The sequence below is a fragment of the Paroedura picta genome, chromosome 13 (genome assembly GCF_049243985.1).
Source record: "Paroedura picta isolate Pp20150507F chromosome 13, Ppicta_v3.0, whole genome shotgun sequence".
Classification (NCBI taxonomy): Eukaryota; Metazoa; Chordata; class Lepidosauria; order Squamata; family Gekkonidae; genus Paroedura; species Paroedura picta.
Genome location: NC_135381.1, coordinates 7848675 through 7862729, shown reverse-complemented (window position 1 = coordinate 7862729; position 14055 = coordinate 7848675). Strand labels below are relative to the sequence as shown.

Genomic DNA, 14055 nt, shown 5'->3' with positions numbered 1-14055 from the left:
CATGGCACCAAGCAATTTTATGCATTTAACTCTGAGGCTCTTCCTCTCCTGACCTCTTTGCCTGCAGTAGCCATAGGGGAGCTGTTGGGCCATGCTGATTGACAGGCCTGCAAGATACCAGTAGCGTGTGGTGGAGGAGCGGGGAATCCAGTTTACTGGAGAGCGGCTCTCCAGTTTACAGGCCACCACTGCACCAAGCTGTCTCTTTGCTGTAGACCTACATCTGCCTTTTACAGTCCTTCATATGCCACCTGCTGCTTCCCCCTCACCCTCAAGGCTGAATACTTGGCATCTACTGAGACTCATTTCTTTTTCAGTAGGGGCTCCATCATGTGGAATGAGCACCCTGGGGACACGGGCGGGGAGGGGGGGGCACTGAAAAGCCATTTCATTTGCTAGGACTTTTATTGGGGACTGCCAATCATTTTCCTGGCTAGGGTTTCATCGGGTTTTACTGTATTGAGTATATTTCTGATTGGGAAATGGAAGCCATCTTCAGCCACAAGGGAAAGAGGATATAGATGTTACGATGACTGAAAGAAGTGCGAGTAGAGAGAGGAACATCCTGCGTTAAAATTGGGTCCCATGTTGGGGGTTAAAGGTGGCTTCCATTTTATTTTTTTGAAAGATTGGAGGCTGCCATCCTTCGAACAAGCTAACTGGGGTCTCATTTATTCTGTCAGATAGAGCCAGAATCTGTTCTGATTAAGTGAGTCCAGGAGGACCAGATGGGAATGACAGAGGAGAGAGAGAGAAAGAGAGAGAGAAAGAGAGATGCTACCCATCCAACTGTTGTTCTCAAGAACAATCCATTTATTGGTCCATGCAAGTATAAAGTACAACCCTAGTGCTCAGGCCTAAGTCCCTTGAAATCAGCGGATGTCGACAGGGGCAATTCTCCATGGAAATCGTGCTGCTAGAGTCCAGTGGTTCTCAACCTGGGGGTTGGGACCCCTTTTAGGGGGTCAAACGACCTTTTCACAGGGGTCGCAGCAGGGCGAGCAGCTTGGCCGGGTGGGGGGGGGGGTGTGTGTGTGCCATCCACACAACAGCTTTGCGGGGTAGATCAAGATAGAGCGTTGGTCTGCCTGGAGCAGCAGAAAAGAGAGAGATCGGCATGGTGGGACAAGAGGCAGAACTGAGAAACCCTGGGGGGAAAAACAATTTATATACCATCATGAACAATGGATCTTTACGCCATTGGTCAGTTTCGGTTTAATTTCTTGCATAATGTTATGGTTGGGGGTCACGGCGACATGAGGAACTGTATTAAAGGGTCGCGGCATTGGGACGGTTGAGAACCACTGTGCTAGACCAGGGGTAGTCAAACTGCGGCCCTCCAGATGTGCATGGACTACAATTCCCAGGAGCCCCTGCCAGCGGCCGCAGTTTGACTACCCCTGTGCTAGACATTCGCGGGGAGTCTCGTTGCAGTTTGAGGTGTGTACCTGTGACAATTGGGGGAAATTTTACCCAGATTCCAGAAAAGTCAGTGTTTGTCCCACATGGTCCACACCAATTTTGCCGTTCCTATGGGGGCAGTTTCCGACCTTTGGTTCTAATGTATAGTATTAGTTTGCTTTTCAGATTAAAAAAAAAAACCATTTCAAACACAGAGGGACAATAACCAGCAGAAAAGGCCAACTCGCCCCCCTCCCCCAAATCCGTTGTGGCAGGGCATGTGTTGCCATATTCATGTTTTTAATTGACTTGGATCACACGGCTGCGACTTTCTTTGGAGGACATCTGTAGCCGGGATGCATCCCCAGCAGTCGGATCACTTGGCTGGGAAACCATCAAACCGGGCGATGCTGCATAGCGGGTCTTTCCTGCCAATCCAGTGACGTGGTTAGCCAGCTAGGATCTAGGAGACCTTGGTTCGAATCCCCGTTCTTCCTGTGGAAGTCACTGGACGACTGCTGGAGAAGTTTAGTCCATTTGTCCCCTAGGGGGAGCTGCTGTGCATTCCCTAGAGCAGGGGTATTCAACCTGTGGTCCTCCAGATGTCCATGGCCTACAGTTCCCATGAGCCCCTGCCAACAAACGCTGGCAGGGGCTCATGGGATTTGTAGTCCATGAACATCTGGAGGACCACAGGTTGACTTCCGCTGCTGTAAAATGTTCTGTGACATCAAGTCACAATGGAGTTAGAGGAAAGGTGCTGGAGATCTAACTCTATGGGAGAGTCTGCAGGGGATGCTTAAAGCCAGGAAAGGATTGAGCTGGCTCTGTTGTCCTGGCAGGTCTCCCAGCGCTTCTAGCTCAATTAACTATGCAGCATATGTGTGTGAATTTGCATATCATGAATGCAAGCTGCTGAGTCACTCTTTTTGTTAAAAAAAGTACAAATATCGGCATCCCTTGCTTTTTGTGAAGCACAGTGTCATGGGTGAGCCAGGACTCTGCATCGTTGAGGACTCCTCAGAGGAGGAAGGGGCCAGCATATCCAGATCCTAGGCAGCAATAGCCGACGAACAAGAGGAGGAGGTGCAAACATGCCAAGACTTGCCGAGAGTTTGTTCAGGGTCATCTCCATACACACCCAGCTCTGATACAGCAGAAGAATGTCAGCTGCCTGTTTCCAGCCCTCTTACATCATTGGTGAAAGTGCAGTCTTAGAGCAGAGCTGCATGGTAAAAGGAAAAGCGCTCAGCATATGGCTAGGCATCAGCTACCTGGTGGAAGTGATGATGAGTCATTGCAGGAGTGAGTCTGAGCAGCGGGCATGTAACTATAAAACCTCTCAAAGGATGTTGTAGAGTGTGGATACAATGTGATATACCGACAAGCCGACACCTCCTTGCTTGAATCCTGAAAGACTTGACTTCTTGTACTGGACTATCGTGCATGCCTAACCCCTGGAATCCTGAACCTCAGACTGAAATGACGGCGTATCTCATCTCCTCCCTCGGCTTTGCTTATTTGAAAGAGCTGAGAAGGTTGCTGCAATCTGATAGCAACATCTGGCCAGACCATTACACACAATTAGGAACCCAGCAGCACCGGAAAAATCCGGCTCTGTTGCATTAACTCAGCATCACTCTGCTATCATTTGCTGGTCATTAAGGAGAACATCAGATTCAAGTAAGAGTTGGTGTTATGAATTTTCAGATGGAAGCATCCTAGCCATTAGCTAGAAAAGCAACTGAGTGGGGGAGCAGACCAGATACTCTATAAGGCCCCTTCTAAATCTGACGCTTGATGATCGACTTCTTATGGTTTTAAAAAATAAAATCCCAGAATTATGAACTCCATCTGTTCATTCTTCATTTTAAAAAAAACAAACAACCTTTCAGAATACTCTTAATTAAAAAATGGAGACGCCGGGTAGTTCGGCTCATAGTGTTTTGTTTCCGTATACCTTAATTTCACGTTGACAGATGTGCCAGCGCTTCTTCACGCCGCGGCACAAAATTATAATAAAAGAATCCTGCGTCCAGAGGCTTCAGCCGCCACGACCCTGATGTCTCTGCATCAGCAGAGTTCATTCTCTGCAAAATGCAGGCTCCGCAGGGAGGGGAGTAGCTGCTCTTGGCGGGTCGAAGAGAGAGAGAGAGAGATCATTATATTACTCAGCTCCTGCTTGTTTGGTTGGATTACGGCCAGCAAATGTAGGGCACTGCTGGGGAGAGAGCTCAGCCGTCAGCCCATGTTGCCGCACGCCATTACGAAGTCTTCTCTGAGAAATGTGCCTTTATCCTTACGAAGGGGGATGAAGTGTAATTTATTAAGCCACTTGCAGCATGCTTTAAACACCCAGAATGCTGTTCAGTCTTTTGTCTCCTAAAGGAGTGTGGTTGGGCCTGGTTGAATCGCCACGCTCGCTGTGCCACAGAGCTGTCTCTTGGCCAACGTGGAGACCCTGCCGTGACATCGGCAGGGGCTCCTGGGAATTGTAGTCCATGAACATCTGGAAGACCACAGGTTGACTACCCCTGCATTAGAGGACCAGCTGGAAGCAGATGCATGCATGGTCTTCCACACATAACGGTGTAACATGGACATCTTGTGTCTTCCATATACAGCCATGGAGGAGCTTTCAGGGTCAGTTCATACATTTCCTCTCCGTGTCAAAGGCACCCGTACACTGTCTTTTCTCCACCTATGACCAAGCTCCTAGCCACACCCGGAATGTTTTGAACCTGTAGCTTTTCTCAGCTTAGAAAAACTCCTATAGTGAGGTTGAAGAACCTCAAGGGGAATACGATTGGGGAGGCCAGCCGGTGGACCTTCAGGAGTACAAGAAGGGCCAGTTACAAGAGCATCACCCTTACTTCACTTCCCCCCCTTGCAAAGCTGCATCGGTCTTTTATCCTATTTAAAACTTTTACCCTTTCACCTTTTTTTTGCAAATAAAGAAAATCCTGTTTCGGCTAATGGACCGGTGAAAGCCAACCAGTCTCGGGGAGGGATCTTGGGGGAATCGAATGGTTGTTGGTGTGTAAAATAATCTGTAGCACACAGCCTGGGCCAAGAGGATAAGAGTGGAAGAGTATCTCTTAGCAATCCCAGGGCTTGGATGGCTGCTGAGAGCTTTAGCCCCGTGCGGAATCTCTCTCCTCTTCTTTCTCCCCTTCCATCCCACCCTGCCCTCCAATAGCGGGTGGTCCCATGTGTCTCATGTCCTCACACCGTGCATTTCCCAGCTTCTGCCACACGAGACAAGCAGTACAAGGGGAGCTTCAGCTGAAATCTGCTGGAGAAGAGGCCTTCCTGTTTCGCGACTAATGATGTAGCCGGTTAATTGCGCTCGATCAGTTGGACGCTTGGTGCGTTTTCATTAGCTCAGACATCGGGCCCTTTTTCACACGAACAGACCGGTGTTTTGCCATCTGTCTCAGCAACGGACCAGTTCCGTCTTGCGGATGGCGAGGGGCCGATGCGCCTCCTTGAAATTCCCGCGCCTAGCCGCCTTATTAAGAGGCTTGCTTGTTCTGTGCTTTTCATGGAGCGTTAGGATTTGAATTGCATTTTAAAAAATGCTTAAATGTTTTAATGCCCCTAGTTTTGCCGCCTCGCGGGCCCCATTGAGAAAGGCTGCCGTGGGGCTTTCAAGGCACGAGACCCTCAGAGGGGGTTTGCCATTGACTTCCTCCGCGTAGTGGCCCTGGACTTCCGTGGCGATCCCCCACCCAAATCCTGACCAGGAGCCACCCTGCTTAGCTTCTGAGATCCAGTGAGATCGAGTTAGCCTGGCCCTCCCACATCCAAGCACTGCTGCGCACTGAGTCGGCCATCTTCACCGCACCACCACGACCCCCAAATTGCTTTCCCATTTAGTTTAGATTCCTCCGGAGAACGCGGGAAGGCAGGATGCCGAACCCCAGCGCACAGCATTTCGAATTCGCTTCCATGCAACCCCCATTTGTCAGTTTGTTGCCCGTTTGCACCGAGTGGAGAGTTCCCGTCACAACTCCTTGGCATCTTGATCGTTCCCATCCCCAAATTAATGTGGTGTGTCATCCGCCAGCTCGGCCTTTTCCCTGTTCTCTCCCCCCCCCCCCCGGCTTCTTGTAATTTTCAAACAAGTGCTCAGGTCAGAGAAAAGTATTTATTTCGTTTCCTATTGACTTGGCTTTTTAACCCGCTAGATTCCCAGGGAATCAGGGTGAGGAGCAACAGGGGTAGAATAACAACTAAGAACCCAACGCGGAGACTAGCGGTGCCATCCTAAATAGAGTTATGCCTTTCTAAGTCCAGTGAAATAAATCGATTGACAAGGGCGTGACTCGTCTTGGAACAGCGTTAATCCTTTGCGGGGATTTAATATAAATATTTATTCGAGGGTTATTTCCAGCCCTACCTTTCTACTAGTATGCAGTCCGTACCCAAAGGAGCGGCGCTTCTGCCAGTCATGCAGTTCCTTCTGAAAGCTAGCTTGATTTATTGCCATGCCAGGGAGAAATGGATAATTCACTAAAAGCAAATTTGGGAGCCCAGGTGATTTTCCATTGCCTGCCTCTGCACAGCGACCCTCAGCTTCCTTGGTGGTCCTCCAACCAAATACTAACAGGGCCAATCCTCCTTATTTTCCAGTATCTCAGGGTATTGGGCTAGCTGGGGGTCCATAGGATAAACTGAGTATCATATGCTAAGTATTTTACACCTCTTACGATTGTATTTATTTCCCCCCCCCTCTCCCAGGGGTTTATGGCTTGAGCAATTCCCTGCTGGACACTCCATGGAAGAAGCTTCAGTTTGGAAAGCAGCTCTTCACAGAGGTGGTCAAGCGCAGCCAAGACCTCACCAAGGAGGACCTGGTGCATGAGCTCATTAAAGTCATGAACAACCAAGACCCGTAAGGACACCCTCTTGTATCTTCTTTCAGCGTCTGGTCTTCTTAGCAGTGTGCCAGTGGCATACAAAAGCCAATTTTCCTGGGAAACGCTAATGAGGAGAATGGCATGGGAGAAGAAAAGAGCTTAAAATTTGTGTACAGGGGAGGGTGACCCTCCCCAGCCCAGACCTATCTCTAGCTCTTCTTCTACCCATGTCTGCTTTTTGAGCTGCCCGGGAGCTCCACTGACACATTACCCCATAATCCCTTGTAGTTCAGCCCCAGAGTCTTCAGTGTGGAGGAGGAACCCAAGTCATTTGTAGGCCCGGCCAGTTTCTGCATTCTCAGAAGCCATTTTATTCTTGAGTGGTACAAACTTGACTTCTTTACAGGCCTGTATTAATAAAGCCAGAGATGCATCATAACTACATATTTTAATACCTTTCCTTATAAACTCCTTCCAGTTAGAAATAGATTGTTATATAATTCTTTGAATAAAATAATCTGTATTTTTACATCCCGCCCGTCCTAAAAGAGGCCCTGGACATCCGTATTCAGCTCTTGTCTCTATCTTTTTATTTATAGATATAAAAATTTTCCTGAGTGGCATCTCTCTGCCTTACTGGGGTCTTGTATTTATAACTGAATCGTAACTCTTAATATGCAGTGGGAGGCAGAAGGCACAGAGCCAGCGGACTTTTAACTAGGATTATGGAGCAGCTCAGCTCATTGTCTGCACGGAGGAGATGGTTCGATAGATTTTTTTTTTTAATGAATTCATCATTATATTTCGTCTGGCGGGCAGAAGCCCAAACTCGAATTTGCACGAACATCGGTGGCAAAAGAGAGAAAACTGACGGAGGGACAAAGCGTGTGAACGCCAGCGCCTTGGAAGTTCGATCGATCGATCGACCGATTTCTTGCGGCACACTTCGCCTTTGCGGAATTAGATTACTAATGTTTCCTGCGGTTCTGTGTACTGCGGGACGCTTTGTCTAGGGCAGGGATAGTCAAACTGCGGCCCTCCAGATGTCCATGGACTACAATTCCCAGGAGCCCCCTGCCAGCGAACATCTGGAGGGCCGCAGTTTGACTACCCCTGGTCTAGGGGTAGAGAATTACTCGGAGTACCTCATGGGGTGAGAGCTGCAACCCAATCTGATGCTTGATGGGTCGGTTATGTTCTCAGAAACGGCCTGGGAGAAACCCTCTGGTGAGAGACAGCCGGCGGGATGGGGCGGTTCAGCTTGAGAGCCTGGGGGACACAGGTTCAAATCCCCGCTGGCTCATGGAGGCTTGCTGGGTGGCCTTGATCAGACAACCGGTGGCTGGTGAAGCAGGATGGGTCCTTTTTTTCACCTGGGACGCCATGATTACGGAACTCCTCCATCCATCCTTCCCCACAGCCCCTTTTCCAAAAACTTTCAAAGAGTTCCATTTGCTCCACAGTAGCTGTTCGCTGTTGCCCTTTGTAGCTACTTACTGCTGGACAACTGTTGTCCGTTCAGGGCTCGTTTAATCATGCCGTGTTTGGTTTCAAGAGATTAGGCAGATGGTGAGTGGGTGGGCAGGGAGGGACGTGCCGGGGTTTGTCTCTTGTGGTCCTGGCCTACCCAGGGAATTGCTGGTCGCCACTGTTGGATGGTAGGTGAATTTCCTCCAGGCCAGGCTGGAGTCTGGAGATTTTATGTTGGCCCTGAAGCAAAATAAAATGAAACTCTAGTGGTCCATTGAAATCTGAGTTTTTAAGGTCACCCAGACTTTGTTTGCTTTCCGCCCTTTCCAGGCAGTTGCCAGACCCAGCCATCGAGGACCAGGGAAGAGACTACGTCCTCCCCATGCTGGACAAGTACGCAGCTATATGTGTTCGTTGCCCAAATTACGGAACCAGGTAAAATAAAGGTTTGGGGAAGTTTTTATGCACAGTTAAGGCTCCTCCTGGGTCCTGCTCACCGTCTCAGTTATACATTGTCACTTCTGATGTTCAGTGTACTTCTTTATTCTCATAACTGCTTGGACACTATAACCCGAGTCCAAACTGGTGAACCCAGAAGCAGTGTGTCCCTCTCATGTGCTTGTGCTTATACATCGCATATCCCTAACAGTTAGGGTTCTCTAGTAAGGATTTCCATGTCATTGTGCTTCTCAGGAAGCATTCATCCCTATTTATCTTATTTATTTATTCTTAGATTTATATACCGCTGCTCTCAGAGAGTCACAGCGGTTTACAGTAAAATAATAAAAACACAGAACCCACAAAATCCCCAGCACATCAAAACACATTAAATGATGGCTATTCATTGGAGTTAACTCCTCATCTCCCCCCCCCCCGTCCAGCTAGCAATTAGGAGCTCTTTGCTTAGGAGTGAGGGTCCTGATCTCATTAGCTATAGGGGATCCCCTGATGATAGTTCCGGGACCTATAAAAGTAAGATGAGGAACAAAGAGATTTTCAGAACTTCCCAATAGGCTTTGAGCAGCCAGACTAGGGCATATCGGATGACTGGAAAATTGTGCAAGGTGCATTGTGCAGGTATCATTTGAATGGCTGCCCCATCACAGGCTGAATTCTGGAATCACTCACAACTGAGTTTCAGCAGCTGTTCCTTCCAAAGGAATTCCATAGTGGCTGGTAGTGTAAAGTACCAAGTCTCCGCCAACTTACAGAAGTCCTGTTGGATTTTTAGGGCAAGACACAATGCAGAAGCAAAGTTGGGTTTTATACCTTGCTTTTCACTCTCAAAGTGTCTCAAAGTGACTTCCAATCGCCTTCAGTTCCTCTCCCCACAACAGTCACCCTGTTACGAGATATGAAACTCCTCATGTATAGAAAAACCAGGTATGAGACCCATTATGGCAGAGAAAAAACCGAGTATGAGACTCCTTATGGTAGAGTTTTTATGGTGGAGATTTTTTTGGACTTCCTATCGACTGCCATCTTGTTAATTGTTAATTGGATTAAGGGGGTTTTTTAAGGGATTTAACTGTGTTTTTATTATTTTATTGTAAACCACCGTGAGTCAACCAAGAGCGGCTGTATAGAACTCAAAAAAAACTAAATAAATAGAGAAAACCCAGGTATGAAAACCAGCTCTTCTTTTAAATTTGTTCTCTTTAATACTAGCCACTGATGGACCTATCCCCCTTGAAGGCCATTTATTCTTTAAGGTCCACTGGCAGAAGATTCCACAATTTAATTACTCCTTGAGTAAAGAAGCACTTCCCTTTGCACGTCCTCTGTATTATTGCCTGTCAGCTTCGCCACGTGCCCCTGAGTTCTAACATTATGAAAGAAACGGCTTGTTCCATCCTTGTTCCTCATCTCCTGCATAATTCCATGAAGCTTTGCCCTCTGACTTCTCTCTCTGTCTTTTTAACATTATTCATCAGCCAGACGCATAGCGCACTTCCTGAATCAATCATTTCAGAAGCAAGGCAGAGTCAGAAAGGTCTGGATTCGGCAGCACAAAACAGAATAGCTCTCGCCTCTTCTTCGTCCTTGACCGTAGCGTGTTCAGAGGGGGTGTGTTTCCTCTGTCTTATTTTTCTCGGTACAATGTGCATTGAAGATTAAGAAGAAAGGCTCCAGGAAAGAGGTGCTAAAAAGAGAACACAACTAGATGAGAACGGTGATGCTGTTGTCATCTGTTCAGTCGTGTCCGACCCTCGGTGATTCTATAGGAAAGTCTTCGCCATGTGCCCCTTTCTCTGACTGCTTCTTTTAGTTGGTTCATGGTCATCCCTGTGTCGGCTTTGCTTGTGTCGAGCCAGCGGATCCTCTGGCGACCACGTTTCCTTTTGCCGCTGACCATGCCGAGCATTAATGATTTTTCTAGCGAGTTTGACCGCATGATGTGTCCAAAGTCACTGAGCTTCAGCCGTAATATCTTGCCTTCGCTGGCAGGGGCTCCTGGGAATTGTAGTCCATGGACATCTGGAGGGCCGCAGTTTGACTACCCCTGACATAGTTGGTTTGCTCCTCTCTAAAACTGTTTTGTTGGTAACTTTGGCTTAATTTAATTTTTTTTATCTGGGTTTTTTGTTGGTTTGCTTTCAGGACAAACACCGTCATCCTCGTCGATGGCCAAGGCCACGTCACCTTCACCGAGCGCACCATGCTGAACGCAGACGTTGACCAATGGAAAACGAGCACCTATCAGTTCAAACTGCAGGTTTAACAGGTTTTCCGTTTGAACGGATCACAAGAAAAGGGGACGAGAGGATGCTATTGAAGTCGGGGCGGAAACGGGTTTCGGAGAGCGGACGCTCACCGTTGCTATCGCATACCCTAGCAACCACTGAAACCTTTTTGCACAAAAGCCAAAACAGATTGGAAAGGGGGGGGCGGGAGAACATGGCTCTTCGTAGAGACCAGGCCTTGCAGCGGTTGCTGCGTTAAACTTTCCAAAAAGACTGTACCACGTTACAAACTTACCTGGAGCGATGATGGTGTGGAGATGATTGTCATGATTTTTTTTTCCTTCAGCCAGGCTACAGTGTGCGTTTTCAAAAGAAATCAATATTGAATTACAGTGTGCGTTTTTAAAAGAAATCAATATTGATCTGCTGAGCAGGAACTTGGCGTTCATTTTGGCATTTGGGGGGCATTGGCCTCCTTTTGACACCCCAAGCAGATTGTGACCTTGAAATGAGCGAAGAAGCTCCCGCTCACGTGGAACTCTACCCTTGCGCTGGAGCTCTGTGGCACTTTTCTCCCCGTGCAACCGTCTTTTTTGACTCGCCACCTAAAATTTCTTTTTGGCCAACATCCTGTCAGTGTTTTGATCAATCATGGAAATTTTTAGACTTAACCAACCTCCTTTTTGGGGGGTGGGGTGGGGGGAGAGACAAACTTTTAAATAAGAATCTCTGGGAAATCACTCTCTGTCCTTTCTGATTTTTAAGGTTTAAAAGAGTCTTAAAAACCGGGGGGGGGGGGGTTGATAACAAAGAGGATTTCTGCAGGTGGAAGGAAAATGGCACAAAGCCAACAGCTTTGAGCCTCCTTCGGGTAGAGAAAAGTGGCATATAAGAATCAACTCTTCTTCTAGAGGAGGGAGGGATCAGTGGTAGAGCCTCTGGTTGGCATGCAGGAGGTCCCAGGTTCTGTCCCCGGCATCTCCAGTTCCAAGAACCGGGTAGAACAAAGTTTGAGTCCAATGGCTCCTTTTAGACCAATAGAATTTTGTCCAAGGGGTAAGCTTTCGTGAACACGCACGCTTCCTCCCACCAGATAGTAGGTGTTGGGAAAAACCTCTGCCTAAGATCCGGGAGAGCCACAGCCAGTCTGGGGGGACTGTACCATCGCTGATGGAGCTGTGGTTTGATTCCGCACAATACAACTTCTTGCGTCTGTCTGTTAGTGGGGGATGAGAATAGATGGGCCGTTTTCTTCAGGGACGCATTTGCTAGATCAACAGCAGGCCATTCTTGACCTTCGCAACCCTTTCCCCTTTGCACCCCTCTTTCCAAGTGACAGGCCCAGCCGTATTCTCTGACATGGAAGGTATGAGAAGCATTGTGGGTGAAGCATCCCTGAGAAGCCATCTTTTTGAACTGTTTAATGCACCTAGCAACATTGTGCAGAGAAGAATAACATTCTCCTTAATAACATTCTCCTCTTTCCAATTCAGGGTTGTCCGGATTACGTAGAACCTTTTGTCACTACGTCTGTTGGTGTAATTTGAAAAAATCTTTTGTTTTTTTTTTTCCTAAATAAGAAATCGATAGGAGGCCTATTGGAGCCCCGAAAACAGTGTCGGGGGGGGGGGGGGGTATGTATGCCTGACATGGCTCAGCTATATATTTTTATATCAGGGAGGCTTCAATATTATGGGGGTGATCAAGCGACCTGCGGAAGGCAAGATTCTGGGGTTTCGATCACTTTGACCAAACGCTAGTTTAGAGTTTCAATGCACATATCTTTCAAAAAATACAGGAATTCAGCAGTGCTTTAACTGAGATCACACTTCTCTTTGAAATCTACCTCTCATTTCCAGGGGGAAAATTTTTGGAAACCCATAAGGTGAAGTGGGGAACACTTTGAGCGGGCAAGCTCAATGAGCTTTCCCCTCAAAATATGGCCGATTGGCAGGGGCTCATGGTAATTGTAGTCCATGGACATCTGGAGAGCCACAGTTTTGACACCTCGGCTGTAGGATTTTCAAGGCAAAAGGCCAACAGTGGCACTGTACCATCGTCTGTTTCTGCATAACAGCTCTGGACTTCGGTCCAAGTACTAACCCAAAGCTGACCCTGCTTGGCTGACAGCCTTAGAAGTGAAGATTCTACACACACTTTCCGAAACAGCGGGTTTTTAAAAAGTGTTTTCTTAGTATTCACCTTACAACAAACTGAAAAGCTTTTCTTGTAGCCCCACCGGGAGACAAGAATACACACAATGGGCAGACTCGTACCCAATCCATTGTTAGTTGGGCTGCCCCACTCCAGTATGGAAGAGCTGGGTCAGATGTCTGGGATTCTGCCTCTCAATGTTGGCATTAATTTGTTATTATTATTTGTTTTTTGAGGTTCTGATGTGACGCAAGTGGCCTCAGGACCTCAGAAATAAACATTTTGAAAACAAACTCCCTGCATGCTCAAAGCATAGCAGGTCAGTGAGATGATTCCAGGCCCAGGATTCTCCCTGACACTTTTGTTTTCAGTGTGCAAGGAACTCTGTGTTTCTCATTAATTTGACACCAGGGACAATTCCACCACTCGATCCCACACCTGCAGCCTGAAGGGGTACAATCTAAACCCAGCCTTTCTCATCCTTTTTGCCATTGAGAAACCCCTGAAACATCCTTCAGGCTTAGAGAATTCCCAAATCCAAAAGAAATCGATCGTGCAGAATATGCTTGGGAGGCCTAGCTGTGAGCATTCCCCCCCGGGGACCCCTTCAGGCCTATCATTGGATTTTGTTTTTTTTGGGGGGGGGGCAGGTTAACCTGACCATACATGGTTATATCACCTAGTAAACGCTTAACCAATTTTTAAAAATATATCAAAAATTAACTGACTCCTACCCATTTGGGAAACCCTTCCAGGCCCCCCAAGAAACCTTGGTTGAGAAAGCCTGGCCTATACTAACCTACTGTGTCTGATGAATTTCGTACGGTGGCGTGTTTTCAATGCAAATCTTAATTCCTTGCAGAGCACTGGCAATGCAAACATTAAATGTGGCACATGTTGAACTTTGTAGGAGAATTATTTTTATTTTTGTAATGTATTTAAACAATAGACGCGGACTTAGAACTCCGAAGCACGCTGTTGGTTGCCACGGCTTTTGACCGCCTGCCTGAAGTGAACAGCTGTTCTCGATAACCAGTGGTGGAGTTCTATGGTTTACAGACATAGAGGGAGATTTGAAAAGCCATTTCCACTTTCCTTTTAAGGGTCGTTTTATATTTTGTCACTTACGTCTGTACGCGAATGCGGTCAATAAACTGTTCAACCAGCATTCCTGTATTCACAGTTGCTTATTTAATTTGGGGTCGAATGCCATTTGCAAACCATTGTAAGCAAACTGAAGAAACTGAAGCTCTGCAATGAGATTTCCCCTTAGAGATGTGCAGCTCGGGCGGAGGGGGGGGGGTCGGTATTTGTTAGATCTGGATATCAGGGAGCCAACAAATATCGGTGAGCATGGTTTTCTCAGGTTCCGAATTTTGTTTTGGTACTCAGAACTGTTTCTCTTTGGGGGATTTTAATATCATTCCCCATGGGAAATCCTTCTGGAAGGCTAGAGGGACCGGTTTTGATCAAATGGCACGAAA

The 14055-nt window shown here is 47.4% G+C and overlaps 1 protein-coding gene across 7 annotated transcripts in view; it reads left to right on the top strand.

The window, feature by feature from the left end:
- Window positions 1-13739, top strand: part of TANGO2 (transport and golgi organization 2 homolog) — a 74979-nt gene extending 61240 nt beyond the window's left edge. For 6 of the 7 annotated variants that reach the window (XM_077309157.1, XM_077309158.1, XM_077309161.1 and 3 more), the window contains exons 7-9: window positions 6145-6298; window positions 8064-8168; window positions 10335-13739. In XM_077309157.1, coding sequence (XP_077165272.1) covers window positions 6145-6298; window positions 8064-8168; window positions 10335-10455 — 380 coding nt within the window. In that variant the 3' untranslated portion in view covers window positions 10456-13739. Of the gene's footprint in view, window positions 1-683; window positions 1018-6144; window positions 6299-8063; window positions 8169-10334 lie in introns of those variants that run through there. The other variant, XM_077309163.1, reaches the window with a different exon arrangement.
- Window positions 13740-14055: the final 316 nt, after the last annotated feature.